At 40.7% G+C, this 21780-nt stretch overlaps 1 protein-coding gene across 5 annotated transcripts in view; it reads right to left on the bottom strand.

The window, feature by feature from the left end:
• The window catches only part of LOC129771768 (activated Cdc42 kinase-like), a 96716-nt gene that overhangs the window by 17632 nt on the left and 57304 nt on the right, over window positions 1–21780 (bottom strand). For 2 of the 5 annotated variants that reach the window (XM_055775782.1, XM_055775783.1), the window contains exons 2-7: window positions 15132–15201; window positions 13626–15066; window positions 13282–13572; window positions 12954–13221; window positions 6787–6889; window positions 6400–6730 (exon numbers count right to left, since the gene is read on the bottom strand). In XM_055775782.1, the coding sequence (XP_055631757.1) occupies window positions 6400–6730; window positions 6787–6889; window positions 12954–13221; window positions 13282–13572; window positions 13626–15066; window positions 15132–15201 (2504 nt within the window). Of the gene's footprint in view, window positions 1–72; window positions 5501–6399; window positions 6731–6766; window positions 6890–12953; window positions 13222–13281; window positions 13573–13625; window positions 15067–15131; window positions 15202–21780 lie in introns of those variants that run through there. The other 3 variants (XM_055775780.1, XM_055775781.1, XM_055775779.1) reach the window with 3 other exon arrangements.

The following is a 21780-nucleotide window of genomic DNA, read 5'->3' as shown; positions in this document are numbered from 1 at the left end:
GCAGTTATTTGGCTATCAGCGGCAATAAATTCCTTTTAGAAATTCTAACGATTTCTCTGTAAATTTCAATACACTTTCAAAAACTATCCAACTCAATTCATCCGTTTGCCTTTTGTTTATCTATTTTCTCCTTTCTATACTGTTTTTATTCACTCTGGTGCCTTTTCTGACATTTCGTCGCAAGATGGTTAACTCATGCAGGTAGGCCTTAGTCGACTGTGCGTAGCGGTGTGTACAGTTGGAGCGTTGTCGAAAGATTGCAAAAGGCACTTCATGAAATCTCAACCGTTACTCTCCAGTTAGTGAAGGAACGTTACTCAATTCAGCAGCCTTTCTCCATCCAAAATAAAAAAAAAACTCAAGGCTATTTTTTTTGCGTGGACTTTTCCATGGCGGGATTTTGGACGTAGGTACGCTAAAGACTTTGCCATCCGACGACACCATGGTGGTTACGTACGCGAATTAGCGGTTCACTTCCGACGACACCACAGGTGTTACATGCGTATAGTATCGCTCAGTGGCTGGCGACAGCACTTTAGTATGATTTTTCATTAAGGTAACAATAACGTACACACTTACACTTACAATTGGTGTTATGTTTCTATAAGTAGGGAAGATGGGGGAATACGGACATGTTAAGAAGAACTTCAATTATATATTTCGAAACTCATGTTTCTCCAAACTTAAATAAAATTTCTTGCAATTCAATATACAGGCAAAACGTGTTTCGTGCGGGGGATAGGGACCGCACAAAAAATCGCATAAAAAATCGTACAAAACATCACCAGTAGCTTTAAAAAATCGTGTTCGGCACACAATTTGAAAAAAAAAATTGTGCGGTAGATAGGGACCGCATGAAAAACGTTTCCCCAAGAAAATAACTCAAATCCACGCCGTTCACCGTTCGATTTCCTTTTGTTTCCCTGTTTTGCTATGGGACAATTTGCCTTTTCGGTTGCGCGTGGCTGCGTTTTGCTTTTAGTTGCATGTCGAAACTTGCCGCTATTAGAAATCATGTCATGCGCAACTTAGAGCATTTGATAGAAGGATGGGAATGATTTGAGAAGTGGATAATTTAGACGCAAAGATGCTTTATTCGCACTGAAATGCATTTAAAACATCGAAAAAATACTAAATACAGTGAAACCCCGATTATCCGCGATAGCGAGTTCCATAGTAAATCCATAAGCCTTCCCAGAATTTGTCAGTGAGTGATAGGATCATGCACTTTTGTTTTGGTCATGGCTTTCACATTATCTGGCCACCAGTGTACACGACCTTCTAGATGGATAGTTTAATGATTTCTGTATTGATAAACATAGTTTTCATACTGAAATATGGTTTTTTCGTGATTGGAACTCATTTTTAGTCCTTTATTGCGTTATCCGCAATTTTTTTTTTATTCGCGGTGAGCTAGCCAGACTATTCCGCGGATAATCGGGGTTCTACTGTATGCCCTAAATATGTCAAATATACTTCTTTTCATATAGCGCACAAAATAAAATCGTACAAAAAACCGCACAAGAACAGAAAATCACACAAAGAAAATTCGTGCAAATAAAAACCGCACAAAAAAAATGTTTGCCTGTATTTTATTGGAATTATTCGGCCAAATGTTTTACAAAGAAGTGTTTTTTAATGTTTTTGTTTCATGAAATAGAACAGACCGAAAAGCAGAAAATTTTTCGCGATGATTACCCGCATGGACATATTGTTGGAGGAAATATGAGCAGTTTTGTAATATTTACGTATGTATATCTTCGCAATTTCATGATAGTATGAGAACAGAGTTGATAACTTATGAGAATTAACTTAAAATTTTCTGATAGTGTCAACAATGGCCAGCGACAAGCCTAGTATGTAGTCTGAATTACGCGCTGCCGGCGCCAAGCGAATATTTTTACGAATCGTGCGGACGGCATAGTGTTAACTTATTTAAATCCACTTGTCCATTGGATCAGAATTTTTTTATCACTTCAATTCTTGCATCTCGATTGTAGAATACCAATCCATGTAACAAGCCACCATATGGAATATTAAATTAGTAAAATCTATGAATTTCTGAACAGTTGAAAGAACTAAATTAACATGTAAACGTGTTTCGAACAATCACAGTCCTCCACAGTCCAATCACAGTTGGTGGTCCGCACATAACTATGTTCAAGTAACGCAAAAAACTCCGAAAATTGCGACAGGTTTCGATACATGGTGTGATATGTTAAATCGATTATTCGATACAACATTGTTCCTGACTAAACAAAATCTTGTTTTTCGAGGATACAAGGTAGATGAATTGGCATCCCATAGGGTGAAATCCCTAGAGCTGGTAGAATATTTGTTTAGATTTCATGAAGTGCCGTTCGAAATTTTTCCATATCAGGAACAAATGGAGAAGTTCAAGTTTTGTTGAGAAAGCAAAATAAAAAAGCCGAATGTAGACCATTATTTAAACTAAAATGGACAACGTTCTTTTGCTGGGTGGAGGCGATCTGGCGCAAAGGTAACATCCGTACCTCTCACGGTAAAGGTCACGAGTTCAATTCTCACTCCCGACATTCTTCTAAAAATAGAGGCGAAGTGACGAACCAGCCAAATGTGAGTTAAAAAATGCTTTTGTTGGTTTTTAACAGTGTATGTCGTTTTTTGGAACTGTTAGAGCTGTTTATTAGTTTTTCGATAAAAAGTTTGTCGCAAACTCGATGAAGTGCTCATTATGATGCTGTGGAACCAATTTATGCGAATTCCGATGGGGTGATTGAAGTTTTGTGTGATTCTGTCGAGGACTTGAATACTCGATGTAGTCACCCCTTCTACCAACATTATTGGAAACAAGAGGTGATTGAAGGAGTGACACCCAAGCAATCCGTCCCGGGTGCCACCGGGTCACGCTACACCACTGTTCTCACGATAACAAGAATTAATCGTGTATCAACTATCTTCAGTTGAGTTAAGTTGAGGGTATTCGTAAGCTGGCCGGTTCCGTGTTCGCACGTACTACGTACTTCTACTACGATCGTGAGCTCAAAACTCACAGCTTTCAATCGATCATCTATGTGTGTGTGTATCCTCGCAAAACTCATCAAGTAACGGTGATCCAGCCTCTCTCCATCTACACACGCTCTGCTGAATTAGTAATATTGGTGCTATTAATAACACAACAATATCAACTGTCCCGCTTCGTACGGTCCATCTGTGAACAGTGGAATAATAGGAATATTCTTATGTCGAAAGAGACCACATTGTGTAATTTAGAACGTGTTATTGAGAGGATAAAAATGTACACGAATATATTCGGCTCTGTCACAACTCAAATAATAATGAGCCTAAAATAAGATAAAACAGATGGGATAAAAAAACTTGAGTTACTTCTACGAAGCTACCCAAATCCATCGATCTATTCCAGAAACCAGAACGTTTTGTTCAGCTGCAGAATTTTGACCGAAATTAATTAGAAGCCTTGGCATTCCGCGTATCAATTATATTCTGCCAATGACAGTTCCGTTAACACAGTTAAATCATAATCCAAAACATTGAACTCTCATTGGACGGATAAGGGACACTGGATTCTAGGTGATAAACCAAAAAGAGAGGACAGCAATTTACTCCTTCCAATTCACTCTTAACCCAAATATTGGCCAAACATTTGTGCCAATCAAACGATTCTAACCCTACTACCTTTTTTGCATTCTCATGGGGCCGGACTGGGCGGCATCATCGGAACAAACTCGTGCCTAAAGTTAACCGAATCAGTTTCCGTGGAAGACGTCTCACTGGAGTATTGTCTGTCCTTCTTGCGCAGAGTGCTTCCACCGCTGCCAGCACTGCCCCCACCACCACTGGTGCCACCGGATTTAAGTGTACCACCGTAGAGCTGTTTCTGCCGCCACAGCATGTCATTGTGCTTCACGACAGCACCGTGAATCTTCTCCGGCCACTGGAAACCAGGCTGCGGCTGTGCTTGCAGTTGGGGTTGAACCGTTACCGCTGCCACTGCCGTCGAGCCTGGGATCTGCGAGGGAAGCGCGCTGGATGACTTTGGGGCTGGCTGCGGTTGCTGCTGCTGCTGCTGGGCGGTGAAGTAGCTTTGAGTGGTTGGACTTTTGCCGGTCAATTTTGACACATCGAACTCCGAGTACAGATATTCCCGCTCGAGAGGTTTGTTTGTAAACGTTGGCGGATCGTTCGCATATTTGGCTGGTGGTGGCGGCGGCGGAGCCGATTGTCCGAAGTCGTAAATGTTGTCTTCGTCGTCATTGTCTGCGTAGTCGGTATAATTAAAGCGATAGTTGTAGAACTGCCGATCGCTGTTGTAATTATACTGAGGGGCACTTTTTATGCTGGCATTAGAGCCGTACAGTTTGTCCTGGCTACTTGCGCTATTGCTATTCGATCGTCGCTGCATATATTGACGCCGGCGTCGAGTGCTCAGCTTCGTCCGGATGTCACACTCCGAGTGGGCGTGGTTTCGCTCCATTTCGTTCTCACTACTGGAAGACGAACTATCAATCATGTTGATTGGATTATAGCTTAATCGGCGAAGATTTCTAGCTCGGATGCTTTTCGGTTTGTAGGTGATAACTTTGCGGGGCACAGGTGTCGGTTGACTTTGTAACGGCTTGCTCGCCTTCGGTTGACAAATGTTCATCAACTGAGTCTCGATGGATGAAGGCGATTTGAGCTCATAATTCTCCGTAAACGATAACGAACGCTGACGATTTTGACTGGCGCTACTGACTATGGGACTGGTCTCGTCAAATTTCCTACTCTGCATTGGGGTGTTGAAGATTTGGTACAATTTGCTTATCGATTGATTGCTGGACTTTGTTGTCTTAGCGAGAGATGACGAAAGTACTTGGCTTTGTTGCTTTCGTGTTAAGTCCGTCAAATATTCGTTTTTCATGTTGTAATATTCCGCGCGGCTTTTACATCTAGGATCGATTGCCTGGCGAAATTTGAAGTCCCTTATCGGGATTGCTTTCGGTGTGCGAGCACCAGCGCTACCGTTCAGTTCAGAGAATACATTCATCTCATATTGCTTTTTAGTTGGTGGGCTTTTGCCCGTCACAGACGAGCTGCCACTTCCTCCTCCACTCTTCTCACTTAGTACCGAATTGATCTTCGAGTTGCCCTCCAGTGACGAGCCCCGGAACAACGAGCTAGCCGGTGGACTTTTCCTGTAAGGTGTTCCGCCGCCGTAGCTATCCCCAAGAAGTGTTTCGGCAGAATCGGCCTTCTCCAGCTCCTGATACGTTTCCAAAAAGTCCAAATTTAGCGCGTTCAATGTCTTTTCAATGTCCATCAAATTTTCGCCAATTAAATCGCGCGTCTTCTTGTCGAATGTACGACTGTCGAGCGTCGCTGTCGATATGTCCAAGCTAAACGGTTTGCTTAACAGCTCTCGACTTTTTTCGAAGCAGAAATCCGAGCTCTCTTTGTCGAACAGCGGAATGCGGATATCGTTGCTGCGATAGCTCTCGATACCGGTTAGCGAACGGTAGCGCTGTATTGTTACCAGAATTTCAGATCGAACAAAATATGGTACGGAGTTGAGAAATAAAATGCCGGAGCGAAAAAAAACCAATAACCAAAAAAATATTTGTATTGTTTACACGTTTCAGAAAAAAGTTTTGTTTTTATTTAAAGTGGGAGTAATACACAAAAAGAATACATCGAAAAAACAAGTTAGTAAATTTCCATTCTATATCTGGATGAGTTACAAATCGACGGTATCAAAAACATAGCTGTTAAACTGTAGTGGGGGTGGATTTGTAAATATAATCACACAAACAAGGAGTGATATATGATGATGATCAATGATTTTATGTGTCATTATTATCAGTGGTGATGGTGTACGAATACAAAGGGTGAAGGATAGCAATTGGTATTCAAACAATACAATAAGAGCAACACAAAACCGATGTGTGTCAGTTTTGGACGTAGATTCAGCAATGATAAAAACGTGATTAACAACCCATAGAAATTATAGTAATCATTCTCGAAACAGAATGGAGACAAAGCATAATAAATAACACAATAATAAGTTACATATGATGATAAATTGTATGAGATTTTCAGTCGCGTGGGAGGTGATTTTAGCGCGCATAAAATTGGCGAAGAAAGGAGAAACAAATACAATATACGATGTGAATAACATAGTAACAGTAAAGTATAGTTTCTAGCAATGACTAGTTAGAAAACCTAAGACTATTTTGAGGACAGAAAAGACTGTTATCGGTGTTAGCGGGATGAACCTAAGATTTTTTTTTTCTAAAAGATGAACTACTTTTTTTACTACGATTCAATTCGAATATGCGGCGACGGAATAAATTGTTGTTTGAATTCATGTTAGACTCCGTTGCTGCATTTCCATTCAGTACTTTTTTCTTTTTCAAAACTTACATGTAAATCCGGCACATTTTTGGCTTCTTCGGAAAAGTTTCGTTTCTCCCGGTACGCGCTGGACAGTGTGCCCGAGTTGTGGTGGTGACCCGAGGATGACGATGCCAGGTGATCCTTGTCTGAGCCACTTCCCCTGCTACCGCTAGCAGATCCACCTCCGGCACCCACCGATCCTGATCCGGAAGAATGGTGATGACTACTACCACCGCTTCCGCCACTACCACCGCTGCTCCCACCAACCACACCGTGAATGTGTGGAAACCGGAAGCTAAACTTACGCTTCGGGCTGGAAGTCTGTTGACTCGAATCTGAAACCAAGTCAGTCATCGATCTGCAGTAATTTCAGATTAACAAAAAGGTTCATTACATGACTTGATATGTACTAACTTTGCGCTGATCTCATTGGCAATTTCGATGGCCTGGTTCAACAGTTTCTCATCCTTCACCGAGATTGGTTTTACGGTGCTGGTTTTCTTTTTGGATTTTCCTCCTGTCGAATAAAACAAGAAAAAACAATTGAATAATAGGACTATGAACAATTGCACTCCGAATTAACCGAAAAACAGCCGATTTTGACCCGATTTCTTGGAAACAAAATAAAATATTAGGTGTACCGGTAAGTTTCTTCGGTTTACACCAGATGGCGTAACTTGATTATTATTCCGATAAATCAAATTTCCAGACATTCATTGGAAAGCTTCTGTCATTGTGCGTCTCGTCTTTTTAAGTATATGTCAAAAAGTTGAAGCGTGAACAAAAGTTTTTTGCCACTTCGAATATGTCGAATTTCGTACCAACGTGAGTGTTTTTACAGGGAGTGTTACTTCATTACTTCAACATGAAGAATAAAGCTGCGGAAAGTCATCGCATTTTGGTGGAAGTTTATGGTGACCATGCTCTAACTGAGCGAACGTGTCAGACGTGGTTTGAACGATTTGAAGGTTTGGAAGACGAAGAACGATCAGAACCGCCAAAAAAGTTTGAAGATGAAGCATTGGAGGCTTTACTCGATCAAGATCCGTCACAAACGAAACAAGAACTTGCAGATACACTTCGAGTAGCTCGGCAAACCATATCCGATCGTTTAAAAGCAATGGGAATGATCCGAAAGATAGGACACTGGGTGCCGTATGAATTGAAGCCACGAGACGTCGAACGCCGAACAACTGCTCCAACAGCATAAAAGAAAGGGTTTTTTGCATCGAATCGTAACTGGCGATGAAAAGTGGGTCCATTACGACAATCCTAAACGTTGGGTAACGTATGGATAACCCGGCCATGCATCAACACCAACGGCCGCGCGGAATATTCACGGCCAGATGGTTATGCTGTCTATTTGGTGGGACCAGCTGGGTGTGGTGTCCTATGAGCTGCTAAAACCGAATGAAACCATTATGGAGGACTTCTACTGACGACAATTGATGCGTTTGAGCCGTGCACTGGAGGAAAAAACAAATTCGAGGGGTTGTATCCGAGACACGACCGCTTAGGACGTAGGACTACCCAAATTTTGTTTTTAATTTGTTGGTTGATCATTTCGGATGTTATTTGCAAATATGTCGAAATTTAATAAATAACTCTTTAGTAAAAAGCTGCAGGGACCCTGAAAAGGTTTAATGACTTGCGTGGTTTTGTAGAATCATTTTTAGAAGCAACGATTCTTTCTTGCCTTTGCGAGAACAATACACTAATTGGTCTTATGTGCCTGTGCCTGCTTTGCCATGGCTCGGCTGGTTGTATTAATTGCAATGCCAGATACAATTCAAGTGAAATATTCGAACGCTAACTGCTCGAAAAGAAACATAAAACATAAAACGGGCAGAATAAGCGACCTTTGTTGTTTCGGGCACAGAAAGATTCTGAGAATTTTCCTCAGAGGAGATGCAATACTTATACGCTAGCGACAGCTTACTTACTATGCAAGGGTGGAATTTACTCCGCAAATATTCTCTTTTCGCTATCCCCCTTCGTAGTTTTTATTCTAGCGGGTGCATAAGATGCCCGTTATTGACAGCTCTGTTCGAGGAAGCACATAAATGGACAGAACAAATGGGAAACAAATGGGAATGCTTCCAATTTTCATCAATTTAAACCATATACAGACTATGTGATTGTAATTTATAGCATATAAAACGATGCAACATGGCCTGGTTGACCAGCACTGCTCCAATTTTGATGAATTCAAAAATTGGATTGAATCGTGGTTAGCCGACAAACCGGCCGATTATTTCCGCAAAGGGATCCGTGAATTGCCAGAAAGATGGAAAAAAGTTGTGACTAGCGATGAATATTATATTTGTAACAGAATTTTTGCAGAATAAAGCATTAATTTTTGAAAAAAACGAAGAAACGTACCAGTACTCTTATTATGTCAAGTGTGATTCAAACGTGCTAAATCCCACGTTTTGGTTGGCTCAATATGTGTTTCTCAAATCATACCGACCAAAAGTAGTGACTAGTATAGCAGTGAAATACAATCTGGATACATCAATACCACTGCTAAATCAATCGTAACTATCCTCCGTACATATCATTGTATCCGAGGGAAAGAAGAAACATAAATAAAGGAATACACCATATACATATTTATACGTTTATTTGTATTCTAGGATCCACTATAACTACAGTGGTCCTAACGATCCGATTGGTTACCTCTAATTAATTCTAGAAATTCTAGTTTTTTCAATGTTAAACGCGGAACGTAAAAATCATACATTGTAGAGACTGCTTTGAACGCACGCTGAAGGCTGTCTATTACTGTATACATTCTATCAAATATATATTGGGAATGCGTGTTTTTAAAGAAAATGCTCAATTTATCATCGTCTTCGAAATAAGCCCCCTTCAGAAGCAAAACGCCCAGTGATCCCCGATTTTTTAAATTCATCGTTCAACAACTAATCGAATACTTTTCAGCAGTTTGTTATTCTATACGATTAATAGCACCGAAAGATCGATTAATCGATTAATCCTGAAGAAGAGCGGAACATTGCGTCGCAAGCCCCACCCCTGTGTGATTCTTACAACCAGTATTTATCGATTTTTGTGTCATCTGGAAAGTGCTTTCGTATTTTCGCATAACACGCACACGTTGATATTGTTTCCATGCGTTACCAAGGGTAGATTGAAGTGGTTAGGAAATGTGGAATAATGATGGTGGAACAAAATATAATCGCCTCATTCACGTTTCATCAGTCATTTAGCTAACGATTGGGCGATAGCGGCGGCTCGATGAAAAGGTAGGACGTACCACGTCGGTTTTCATATCGTTAGGTAGAATGTTTGTGTATGATTGAATCACACGCAAACATTTACGATTTTATGCATTATTAATGCGACCCAGCTGTAGAAAAAACTTTTTTGGCGATAGCCATTGATGTAATTTAGATAATTGACTGTTAACAAACTCCAATGCTCAAGATTTTTTTTTCAATCTTTCATTTTCCGGGAAATTATTGTTAAGAAAATTGAATATTAGCCAAAACCTGCATTTTATTAGGCTGTCAAAAAAGTGCTGCGGTATTTTTTTTGAATTTTCATTTGTTCATAAAATTAGTTACAATCATCTGTTTTAAGTCAAATATGCGCCGTTTTGTTCGATGACTTGTTCCCAACGAGATGCCAACTTCATAATACCCCTGTTATAGAAGCTCGCTTCCTTATTGGCAAAAAACTCGGATAGCCAATTTTCATAGGCCTCTTTTGTGGCTAACTTCTAGCTCGTTCGCCATGGACAAAAACAGGTGGTAGTCACTTGGTGCAAGGTCCGGACTATACGGCGGATGCAAAAGAACCTCCCATCCGAGCTCCCGGAGCTTCTGGCGCGTCACCAAAGAAGTGTGTGGCCTGGCGTTGTCCTGATGGAAGACAATGCGGCCTCTGTTTATCAAAGATGGCCTCTTCTTCATGAGTGCTACCTTCAAGCGGTCCAGTTGTTGGCAGTACAGGTCCGAATTGAGCGTTTGGCCATAGGGAAACAGCTCATAATAGATTATTCCTTGACCATCCCACCAAACACACAGCAGAACCTTCCATGCCGTTAATGAGGGCTTGGCCACCGTCTGAGCCGCTTCAGCGGGCTTCGACCACGACCGTTTGCACTTCACGTTGTCGTAAGTGACCCACTTTTCATCGCCAGTCACCATCCGCTTCAGAAACGAGTCGATTTTGTTGCGATTCAGCAGCGATTCACATGCGTCGATACGGTCAAAGATGTTTTTTTGCGTCAACGTGTGTGGCACCCATACATCGAGCTTCTTTGTGAATCCAAGCTACTATGCCGGTCTTTCTCGGCTAATTCAGCGATTTTGTCGCAATTTTCGACGACAGGCCTTCCGGAGCGTGGCGTATCTTCGACGACCTCTACTCCAGAACGAAAACGTTGAAACCATCGTTGAGCGGTGGAAGTGGAAACTGTATCGGGTCCATAAACTGCACAAATTTTATTGGCAGCTTGAGATGCATTTTTGCCTTTGTCATAGTAGTACTGTAAAATATGTCGGATTTTCTCTTTATTTTGCTCCATATTTGCGACACTATAACTCACGAACGACTTAACCAAACAAAACACTGTCAAGGACTATATTATAGCGCGCAAAAATACCTTTCCAACAAGCTATAATATGACTCGATACAATGAATACAACTAGAACTACGCGCTTACAACGACACCTCGCGGAAATACCGCAGGACTTTTTTGACAGCCTAATATATTATGTAGGAAATTCAATCAACTGGTTTTTGTCCTACATCACAAATGTTTATTCTATTATTAAAGTAATACTTTAGAAACTGAATTGCTGAATAAAGTTATTGAAAATTAAATTAAATTGATGGTAAGTGGCAGCAAATAAATTAAGCTGTCATTTGGTGCAAAAAAAATTACAATGGGAATTATAAAAATTGTTGTTCGATTTTTCGAACAGTTAGTCTTATACATAGAATCGCTTGCGGCTGCAGAAAACGAGATGCACGACATGCGTTGGCAATAAAGACTCAAATTCCGACATATACTTAATATACTTAATTCGAAACAATATTATCATCATCCACCAAAACTATCCCGCAAAGCCGCAATATAACAAATCAAGATGAAGGAGGAATAAGAAAGAGAGAAGGAAATGAATGTAGAAATAAAATGAAAACCTATTATAATCCAACGAAATCCAGCGCCAGTTCTCGAAATTATGTATTACTCTTTTATCCTAAACATCATTATTGATTTGGAAGTAAAAGATCGAATCGAAACAAACAGCTACTTCTTTAGCTTTCGATTTGTACGCTTTGGAAAATAAACTTTTTTATTATTAAATCAAAATTTAAACAGCGCATTTCATATGTTGTTTTGACGTGGGACTACGTCTAACCGGAATAAATTTGGGGTTAAATGAAAACCTAAACACAGAACTTGCAGGAAAAATGAAAAATTTCGAATGCTTATAAGCTGAACATTTCTTAATAGATTGGAAAGATGTTTGCATCAATTGATGGGGAATATTTCTACCTTCATAATTTTTTTTTTATCTGTATTATAGTGATTTTCAACTCATTTGGCTGGTTCGTCACTTTTACCTTCCATTTTAGGAAGAATGTCGGGAGTGAGAATTGAACTCGTGACCTTTAGCGTGAGAGGCATGGATGTTACCACTACGCCAGATCGCCTCCTCGTACCTTCATAATGTCTCTATCATAGAAGTCTTGGTTCTAATTGGCGAAAAACTCTAGCAATAGAAATTTACAATCTTCTCTTGATCCCAATTTCTTATCACTCTGGAAATTTTTCAATGCGAGAAAAATGTGGCAATCGCTTGGTGCCAGGTCCGGACTATGTGGTGGATGCAATAACACATCCCAATGAAGCTCTCGGAGTTGTGTGGTCTTGATGGAACACAATATCTCTTCTGTTAGCAAATTCTGGACGTTCCTGGTCAATCGCTAGCTTCATACTGTCCATTTTTTGACAGTAGAGATCTGAATTTAGGGTATTGCACAATTTTTTTAAATTTAAAACAAAAATTGAAAAAATTAAAAAATTAATTAAATTGCACGTATTTCACTGTTGCAGTATCGGTACCGTAAACACCACCAATTTCAGCGGTCTGCATTTTTGAATTTATAAATGAAAAAGTGTTAAAATGTACCGAATTTTCTCTTTGTTGCCCTCCATTGTTAACACCCTGTAACTCACAAATGAATGGAACAAACAAAAAACAGCAAGATTTTGTTTAGTGTGAAATGTCACCATTACAACGAGCCCAAAAATTGTACGACCGATATTACGTGAGATATTAGTCACCAAAGGTTTCTACCAAAAAAAAAAAAATGAATAATTTTTCCCAAAATTTATACGTTGAATTCAATAGAATTCGAAAATTATTTCATTCAATTAATAATTTAACCAATACAATCAAATGATTAATAAGCAAACGGATGTCCCACGTCAACGTCATTGACATAGCCCACCCATTTTTTTATAGAAAGTCTACTGAGTTTCCAACAACTTTGTCGAACGTCATATTTCAATTCGGGCATCTCACTGAAAACTGGGAACTCACCGCTTTTAGTGCTGACAGTGCCCGAGCTGGAGCTGTTTTTGCGGTTCAGCTTGGATGACAATTCGGTCAGCTCATTCCGCTTGTTGGTGTTCTCCACGTCCGGCGAGAGTGGTGGCTGTTGCTCGCTGGCAGTTGTCATCGACTTGAACATGTACTCCATCTCGTCGAGCAGAGAGGTACCATGATCGAACACCTTTTCCGTAGGGACGTCGTCATCGGAGATTTCATGATACTCGTGCGATTCCTGATTGTCGGAGGTTTTTGTATCCTACAAAGAAACCATAAAACTGTGAACCTCTATTGTGCGAATGCTTCGCTTTGTAACAACCTTAAATTGATTATGCGAGTCCCCATTGACGTCCGCGTTAATAAACGGGTTGCTATCTTTAAAGCCACTGTTACGAAAATCAAACGCACTGGCCAAACCACTGTCGACCGTGGATCGGTCAACATTTTCACCGGCATTCACAAAACTCTGGTGACCTGTTTGCAGTGTCTCCGAGAAGTACCCACTTGCGGTTTGGATCGAATCCGGGCTCGTCGGGGTGGGCGGCAGGAGCAGTGGTGTCTGCTCCAGATCTTCCGATGGTTTGTACGGCGTTACTATCTGACGGGGAAGCTGTTGAAAATGCAGTTGTGTAATTTTAATTAGCAGGCATTAATTTGACTCACATTTTGAGGGCTGGCCAGAAATGCGACATCCCCGAAGTAGGCGCCATCGATTCCTACGTGTCCGGTGTGTTTCAGATCATTCTGGGGCCGAGAAATCATGTCCGTACGTATCTTCCGCTTACTTGTACGCTCAGCCGTTCTGCTGAAACTATCTCGATTAACCGAGGACGGAAGACTATCCAAATAGGCGACAGTGTTGGCTGGGTTGAACAGACCAGTTTTGCCGGAATTCAACACACCCTTCCAATAGGACGCGTTGGCATTTTTATCCAGTACGGTAATAATTTCCCCCTGTCGGTATAGCAGATGATCTTTCTTCATTTCACTGGATGAAACAATAGTTTTGAGCTGCTCTGGTTTCATATCCGGCAGTAGTTGATAAATTTCTACAAATTTGGGCCGTTTCGCGGCATCATGTTGCCAACACTTGACCATAAGCGAGTAGTACTCTTTGGGGCAACATTCGGGCTTTTCCAAGCGTTGATAGTTAGGTTCATCGATAGCTTCTAAAATTTGATGTCCGGTTAGGGCTGCCCAGGGTTGGAAACCGTACGAAAAAATTTCCCACAGGCAGACTCCATACGCCCAAACATCCGAGGCATTTGTAAAGCGGAGAAAGTTGATACATTCCGGGGCGCACCAGGCGATTGGAAGCTTCAGATTGACGTTAAAATTAGTCTGATAGTAATCCTTGCCGACTCCAAGCGCTCGCGAGAGCCCAAAGTCCGATATTTTCACCTTGTTCTTACTAAATACTAGAATATTTCTTGCTGCCAAATCTCTATGAATCAGTCGTTTGTTCTCTAGATACAACATACCGTTACAAATTTGCGCAGCAAATTCGCACAACGTGGGAACCGTTAGGAAGCTAACCCTCAAACCGGGATCCTTCAAACATTCCAACAAGGACCTCAAATGTGCAAGCTCAGTCACCAACATCAGCGACTCGGTATCCAACACCACTCCGTACAACCTAACTATGTTTTCGTGTTCGATTGAGTGCATAATGGCAGCCTCTTTCAGAAACTCCATCGGATTCGACTGCATCCGCTCTCGACAGAGACATTTGATCGCAACTTGAATACGCTCGGTTCCATTGGTCCAGACGCCCTGCTGGACGATACCGAATTCACCCGTACCGAGCTGCTTGTTCACGGTGATAGCATCCGCCGGGATGATGTGTTTGTTGTTTGGAATCTTGCTCGGGGAGGGGCACGTCTTCAGCGGTTCTACATTGGAGGTTGGACTACTGATGTTTCCTTCGTCCTTCTTCGGCGCCTGCAGCAGCCGCTTGATTTTGTTCAGATATCCGTGGGGATAATACTTCTCGTAATACTTGCGCAGTCGGCGAATCTCGGGCCGCGAGAGTCCGCATACCTGTCGCAGGTCCTCGTCGGTAGCGTACTTGAGGTGGGCAATGGTGGTGATCTTGAGGTCATTTCTGGAAGAGAGCACATACGGTTAACTGGTTGGAAGAGGCGTGAATTTGGTTAATTTGGTACGTACTTCAGCGAATTGTAGTATTGTTGCAGTTCTGATTCCACGAGAAACTCGTACAGGTCTACAGCCTTGGGTTCTGTAGATAAGAAAAGAGAAAGAATAGAAATCAATCATCAGAGGTTAGAAGATTTTTAATTTGTTTATTCAATGGTTCACGTTTTTATGATTGTTGGAATATTTTCAGGAATACTCACTAGATTATTATTTATTTAACTCACCTGACAAAAAAAATCTTAATGAATAAAGTATACGATTTAAACCACAATCAGTTTCCTATTAATATTTACAAATTGTAACGTTGACATCCTAAATTCAAACTCTGATTCAACAGACGACTTAGTGCTCCTTTATTCAACTCCAAACTTCGATCAATCGGCCAGAAGAAATGGCTGATGTATCAATCTGAAAGGTTCACAAAATTTTTTTTTCTGTATTATAGTGACTTTCATCACTTATGACTGGTTCGTCACTTTTACCTTCCATTTCGGAAGAATATCGAGAATTGAACTCGTGACCTTCAGCGTGAGAGGTATGGATGTTACAACTACGCCAGATCACCTCCCTGTTTAAAAAAATGTAGAGAATACTAGGCTCAAAATTTACTTGCAAATATTAAAATTTAATGCAATATTTGCAAAATTACAGAAGATTTAAATATTTTTTTTTTCGTTATAGCAAACTAGTCTTGTACAAAATTGATTGGAGTTTTCAAAACTACGTTTCGATTTGATTCGATAATGATCGCACCTTATTCCAGAATAACTACGTCCACGCAACAATCATCAGCGATGGAGATCGATCCACGGTCGAAATAAGATCGATTCATCCATACAACTGCTCTGCTCTGCAAGAAACATCGGGCTGCTGTTCTATAAATAACTCAACAATGGATCAACGACTGTCTCCGCTGTCCAGTCTTAACTGGATAATGGAAGAACAGATAGAAAACTCTTACGCCTAAATGGCTACTGTGTAAATGTGTACCATTGCAATGGTATAGAAGGGAATACTCTAACGCCGAAAAATGGCAACTGTGTAATGTGCTAATTATAGATATGATAAATATGTGACATGTACACGATTAAAATTCGGCTCTGTTACAGCTAAAATGCTAATGAGCCTAAAATAAACAAAAGGGATAAAAAAAAAGACGAAGGGTAATTTTCCATTCAAATAAAAATATATCTGTATGGAAAGTTCCTACAGGCACATTCTAGGAATAAATTGAAAGCTGTTTGATAAGGTTGATTGGGGTTGCTATTGAGTTAGTTACCAAAAAAATGCGTTTGTCTACAAAATAAAAATAAAAACAAAAACAGAAAAAAATGACATTCCATTACTTTCCGATATTTTTGTCCACCACATCTACACAAACGCAGAAAAATATATTCGTAAATAATTCAAAAATTTTGTAGTTGAAGCTTCAAAATGAGGTACAGCTCATCTCCATGCGAACGAAGTTATAACTTTACAAAAATCACCTAAAAATTTCGACTGCGCACTCTGTTCCTCTAACTTTCTTGTCGAGTGTATTTTCAGGAAACAGGAAATGTGGAGAAAATAAACCTAGGTTTCAATGAACAGGGAGGACAGTGAAAAACATTGGCATGGTTAGACTTCTTGTTTTGCCAATCTAACAGCGCCCGTTGTGCTGCTGCTTTTAAAACTGGCTGCTTGTTATGAATAACTAAAACTACTTCCCGGAAGATTTGGTGCAAGAATTTGATCACAGTCACATTTTTGCTTTAGATAATTTCGAAACATTCAACGATCAATCATTATTGACATTCATGAACACAATTCATCGATCTGAAAGTTTTGGTTTACAAAATTTATACGCTATATGAGGAGGGTCATTTGTGAGCTTCTTTCTGAGTTATGTGTTATTTTGAAAAGAATTTTTCAACTGCTCAAAAAAAATTATTCTAAATCAAATCGATATAACATTTCCGCGGCACGAAATATGTCGATTTATGCTCGGTAAATATTGAGGAAAGTGGAGAGCTTCACCTCCATGTCTACCAATTCAGACTCCGGACAATAACATGTTTTATATTAGGCTTTCAAAAAAGTCCTGCGGTATTTTTTTTGAATTTTCATTTGTTCATAAAATTAGTTACAATCATCTGTTTTAAGTCAAATATGCGCCGTTTTGTTCGATGACTTGTTCCCAACGAGATGTCAACTTCATAATACCCCTGTTATAGAAGCTCGCTTCCTTATTGGCAAAAAACTCGGATAGCCAATTTTCACAGGCCTCTTTTGTGGCTAACTTCTGACTACCTAGCTCGTTCGCCATGGACAAAAACAGGTGGTAGTCACTTGGTGCAAGGTCCGGACTATACGGCGGATGCAAAAGAACCTCCCATCCGAGCTCCCGGAGCTTCTGGCGCGTCACCAAAGAAGTGTGTGACCTGGCGTTGTCCTGATGGAAGACAATGCGGCCTCTGTTTATCAAAGATGGCCTCTTCTTCATGAGTGCTACCTTCAAGCGGTCCAGTTGTTGGCAGTACAGGTCCGAATTGAGCGTTTGGCCATAGGGAAGCAGCTCATAATAGATTATTCCTTGACAATCTCACCAAACACACAGCAGAACCTTCCTGGCCGTTAATGAGGGCTTGGCCACCGTCTGAGCCGCTTCAGCGGGCTTCGACCACGACCGTTTGCGCTTCACGTTGTCGTAAGTGACCCACTTTTCATCGCCAGTCACCATCCGCTTCAGAAACGGGTCGATTTTGTTGCGATTCAGCAGCGATTCACATGCGTCGATACGTTCAAAGATGTTTTTTTGCGTCAACGTGTGTGGCACCCATACATCGAGCTTCTTTGTGAATCCAAGCTTCTTCAAATGGTTAATAACGTTTGATGACTTATCCCCAGCTCTTGGCCGATGCTACGGCTGCTACTATGCCGGTCTTTTTCGGCTAATTCAGCGATTTTGTCACAATTTTCGACGACAGGCCTTCCGGAGCGTGGCGTATCTTCGACGACCTCTACACCAGAACGAAAACGTTGAAACCATCGTTGTGCAGTGGAAATGGAAACTGTATCGGGTCCATAAACTGCACAAATTTTATTGGCAGCTTGAGATGCATTTTTGCCTTTGTCATAGCAGTACTGTAAAATATGTCGGGCTTTCTCTCTATTTTGCTCCATATTTGCGACACTCACGAACGACTTAACCAAATAAAACACTGTCAAGAACTATATTATAGCGCCTAATACCTTTCCAACAAGCTATAGTATGACTCGATACAATGAATACAACTAGAACTACACGCTTACAATGACACCTCGCGGAAATACCGCAGGACTTTTTTGACAGCCTATTTTTTTTTCGGAAATTTAAGTATGTATATTTTCCGAACCACGCAGTTGTTGTTTACATGGTTTGTTTTCTTCATTTTTATGTGGAAATGCCAAGTGGTTCTTATTAATCGGATGTCGAAAACCGCAATATTGCAACTTTTTGCGAAGGAGTTGTTAGTATTCGGGAAATTGGTGCTTTAAGTCAGAATAAGCTGCTCGAAATGGTCAAAATAATCAAAACTAGCTGCATGTGACAACCGTCGAGAATTGCAAATGCTAGCAAGTCGATGAAAAGTGTCACCCAGATATTTGAAGAATGTGACTTGAGTGTATCTCGCTTGTTGTAATGTATTTTAGAATTCAAATTGTGATACAAATTGTTTCTCCAAATTTTGTTCCAAAAGAATACTTCACGGTTATAGTCTCACCACAAAGATACTCGTATGCTCAAATTAACATGAATACGTACTGGGAAAACACAACTGCAAAATTGCTTACAGAAATTCTTCATATATAATTCTTAGGTAACATGTATATTTCGACAGTCGGGATAATTCCAATCTTGTTGGAATTATCTGCAAAAAGCTTTCACGCTTCTGTTTTCTTTTTTTCTACGCTAACCTTAATTACGAGGAGGCTTTTTGACCACTTGTGGTACAAAATGGTTAAAGGATTGTATCCAAGACATGACCGCATAGTTGACGTATGATTACATTCCAATATTTGTAGCATGTAGATTTCTTTTCTTCTTGAATGACTCTAACGTTCTCAAAGGCACTTTTAACCCTTTCATTACGGCAGTGTGCTCCGCCGAAGTGCTACCCCTGTACGGAGCACTGCGCCGAAAAGTATGCACATCGCGCTGGTGTGATCGAAGTGCAGTATGAATTTCATGTCGTCTAAAGACGACGCTCATACACACAGCTCGTCGCGCGGATGTCGTCTATAGACGACACTCGTACACACAGGACGTCGCGCGGATTTGGTCTATAGACGACGCTCGTAACGAAAGGGTTAACGTCTCAACGTAGGTATTACTTGCGTCCTTTTTTGTCAGTAGTAACATAGTTGAGTTGAGTTGATCTGAGTGGTAAACTCTAGGACAAACGTGACATAGTTTTGCGTTTTCTATTTTGTAATAGAAGTGTCTAAATCGATTGGAGTGAAAATTTAGTTAACTCATTAATAGCAATAAGCGTTCATTACAACTGAATTTTTTTTGTGATGCGATATTAGGATTTTCAATTTTATTCCAAATTTTTTCCGAAAAGGGGATCTTATGTTGTTATGGGGATCTTATGTTGCGAACGATCGTCATCGGACCATCATTGTTTACTGTTATAAAATAACTACGTCCAAGCAACAATCAACAACAAGTGATGATGATTCAGTCTCTCTCCGTTCACATATGTACTGCAGCTTTACAAAGAGAAACATCGGTAGTTCGTGTACCTGTAGGCATAAAGTAGACCATATTTGAGATCCATTAGCTTCTTGTCCAGTAACTTATATCCATAACTCCTCGCGGTGTCGACTGAAGTACGAGTAACCATAGTGAATATCAGGTAACCAACACCGGTGGGATCTAGATCGTATGCAGACAGGGAAGGGGGTTCCTATCTGAGCGCCTGTCCATCATGGAGATGCAACTCAAAACAGCGTCTGTGCACCGATTGATAGTCAGAATCTGAAACACAGGCCAGCTACCGGAGGAGTGGAGAGTAATCTGCTTCATATATAAACAAGATGATCGTGTAGTGAACTACCGAGGTATTTCCATACTATGCTGCCTAGGCAAAATGCTTGAAACCATTTTTCACCACTACCTATACAATGCCGCTAAACCGATTGTGTCCGAAAATCAGCATGGTTTCGTTGAACGCCGGCCGACAACTACAAATCTGATGTGCTACGTGAACAAATTGTTCCATGCGATGGAGAATCGGCGCCAGGTAGATTCAATCTATGTGGACTTCTCAAAGGCTTTTGACACGGTTCCTCACACTTTTGCCATAGCTAAACTGAAGCACATAGGATTCCCGGATTGGATAACCAGTTGGCTGAAATCCTACTTATCGGACCGCAAAGGTTATGTCCAGATTGGCGCAGATTGCTCTACTATTTTTGATATCCCTTCCGGAGTTCCACAAGGAAGCGTGCTTGGACCCCTAGTTATCATGCTTTAGATCATTGTCAACAGATAAATTACTCTTTGCTGATGACCTGAAAATCTTCAGGGTCATTGCATCAGATCTGGACTGTATTGCGATGCAAGATGATATCGACGAGCTACTCAAATGGTGTGAAGAGAATGGAATGTGCTTGAACATCAGCAAATGTAAGGTGATCTAGTTTACTCGGAGTCACGTTAGTCTGGGACACGCTTATAAGATCGGAACGATAATTCTTGAACGTGTAAATGCCATCCGCGATCTTGGAGTAATCCTCGATTCCAAATTGCGGTTCAACGAACATGTCACAACTATAGTTTCCACGGCATATTCTGTCCTAGGATTTATTCGTCGACACGCATTGTTCATTACTGACATTTACGCATTGAAATCATTATTTTGTGCTCTTGTCCGCAGCATTTTAGAATATGCAACTCCAGTTTGGGCGCCGTATCACATGGCCCAGATCGTCAAATTTGAGCGGATCCAAAAGCACATTATTCGCTTCGCCCTTCGACAGTTGCCATGGCTGGACCCAGCTAACCTACCTCCCTACAGATCACGGTGTCTCCTGATTGACCTTGAAAACCTTTCGTCCAGACGATTGAAATTGCAACGGATGTTAATATTCGACATAATGACAAACAGAACTGATTGTTCCGCTCTGCTCCAGCAAATTAACTTGAACGCTCCATCTTGTTTGCTTCGCAATCATAACGCGATCAATATCCCCCTCCACAGGACGAACTACGGGCACAACAACCCACTCAGTGCGAGTTTACGAGCATTCAACCATGTTTCCGACTATTTTGACTGTAATATAAGCAAGGACGTTTTCAAACTAACAACTAACTAATTAACACGTTGAGTGCCAATGTTTTATAACGACTCTACGGAAATTTTTAAACGCACTAGGGCCATCGTTTCTCATCATAGTAGAAGGTATTTTTGTTCGAAATGTCAGTTTGTCAGTTTTTTATTAAAAAAAATTAAATAAATTAAAAAATTAAAAAAAGGTATCGATTTTGAAGAATGTATTAATCACTCGTACTCTGAATTCCGATCGAGTAAGAATTACACGAACGAATCACAATTTTGCATTCCTGAAAATCAATCGAGTTAAACCCAATCATGTTGCGCGAATGTGACATTTTTGACATTTACGACATCGACTT

The sequence above is a fragment of the Toxorhynchites rutilus genome, chromosome 2 (genome assembly GCF_029784135.1).
Source record: "Toxorhynchites rutilus septentrionalis strain SRP chromosome 2, ASM2978413v1, whole genome shotgun sequence".
Taxonomy (NCBI): Eukaryota; Metazoa; Arthropoda; class Insecta; order Diptera; family Culicidae; genus Toxorhynchites; species Toxorhynchites rutilus.
Note: the sequence above shows the minus strand (reverse complement) of the source record. Positions and strands in the feature narration are given on the sequence as shown.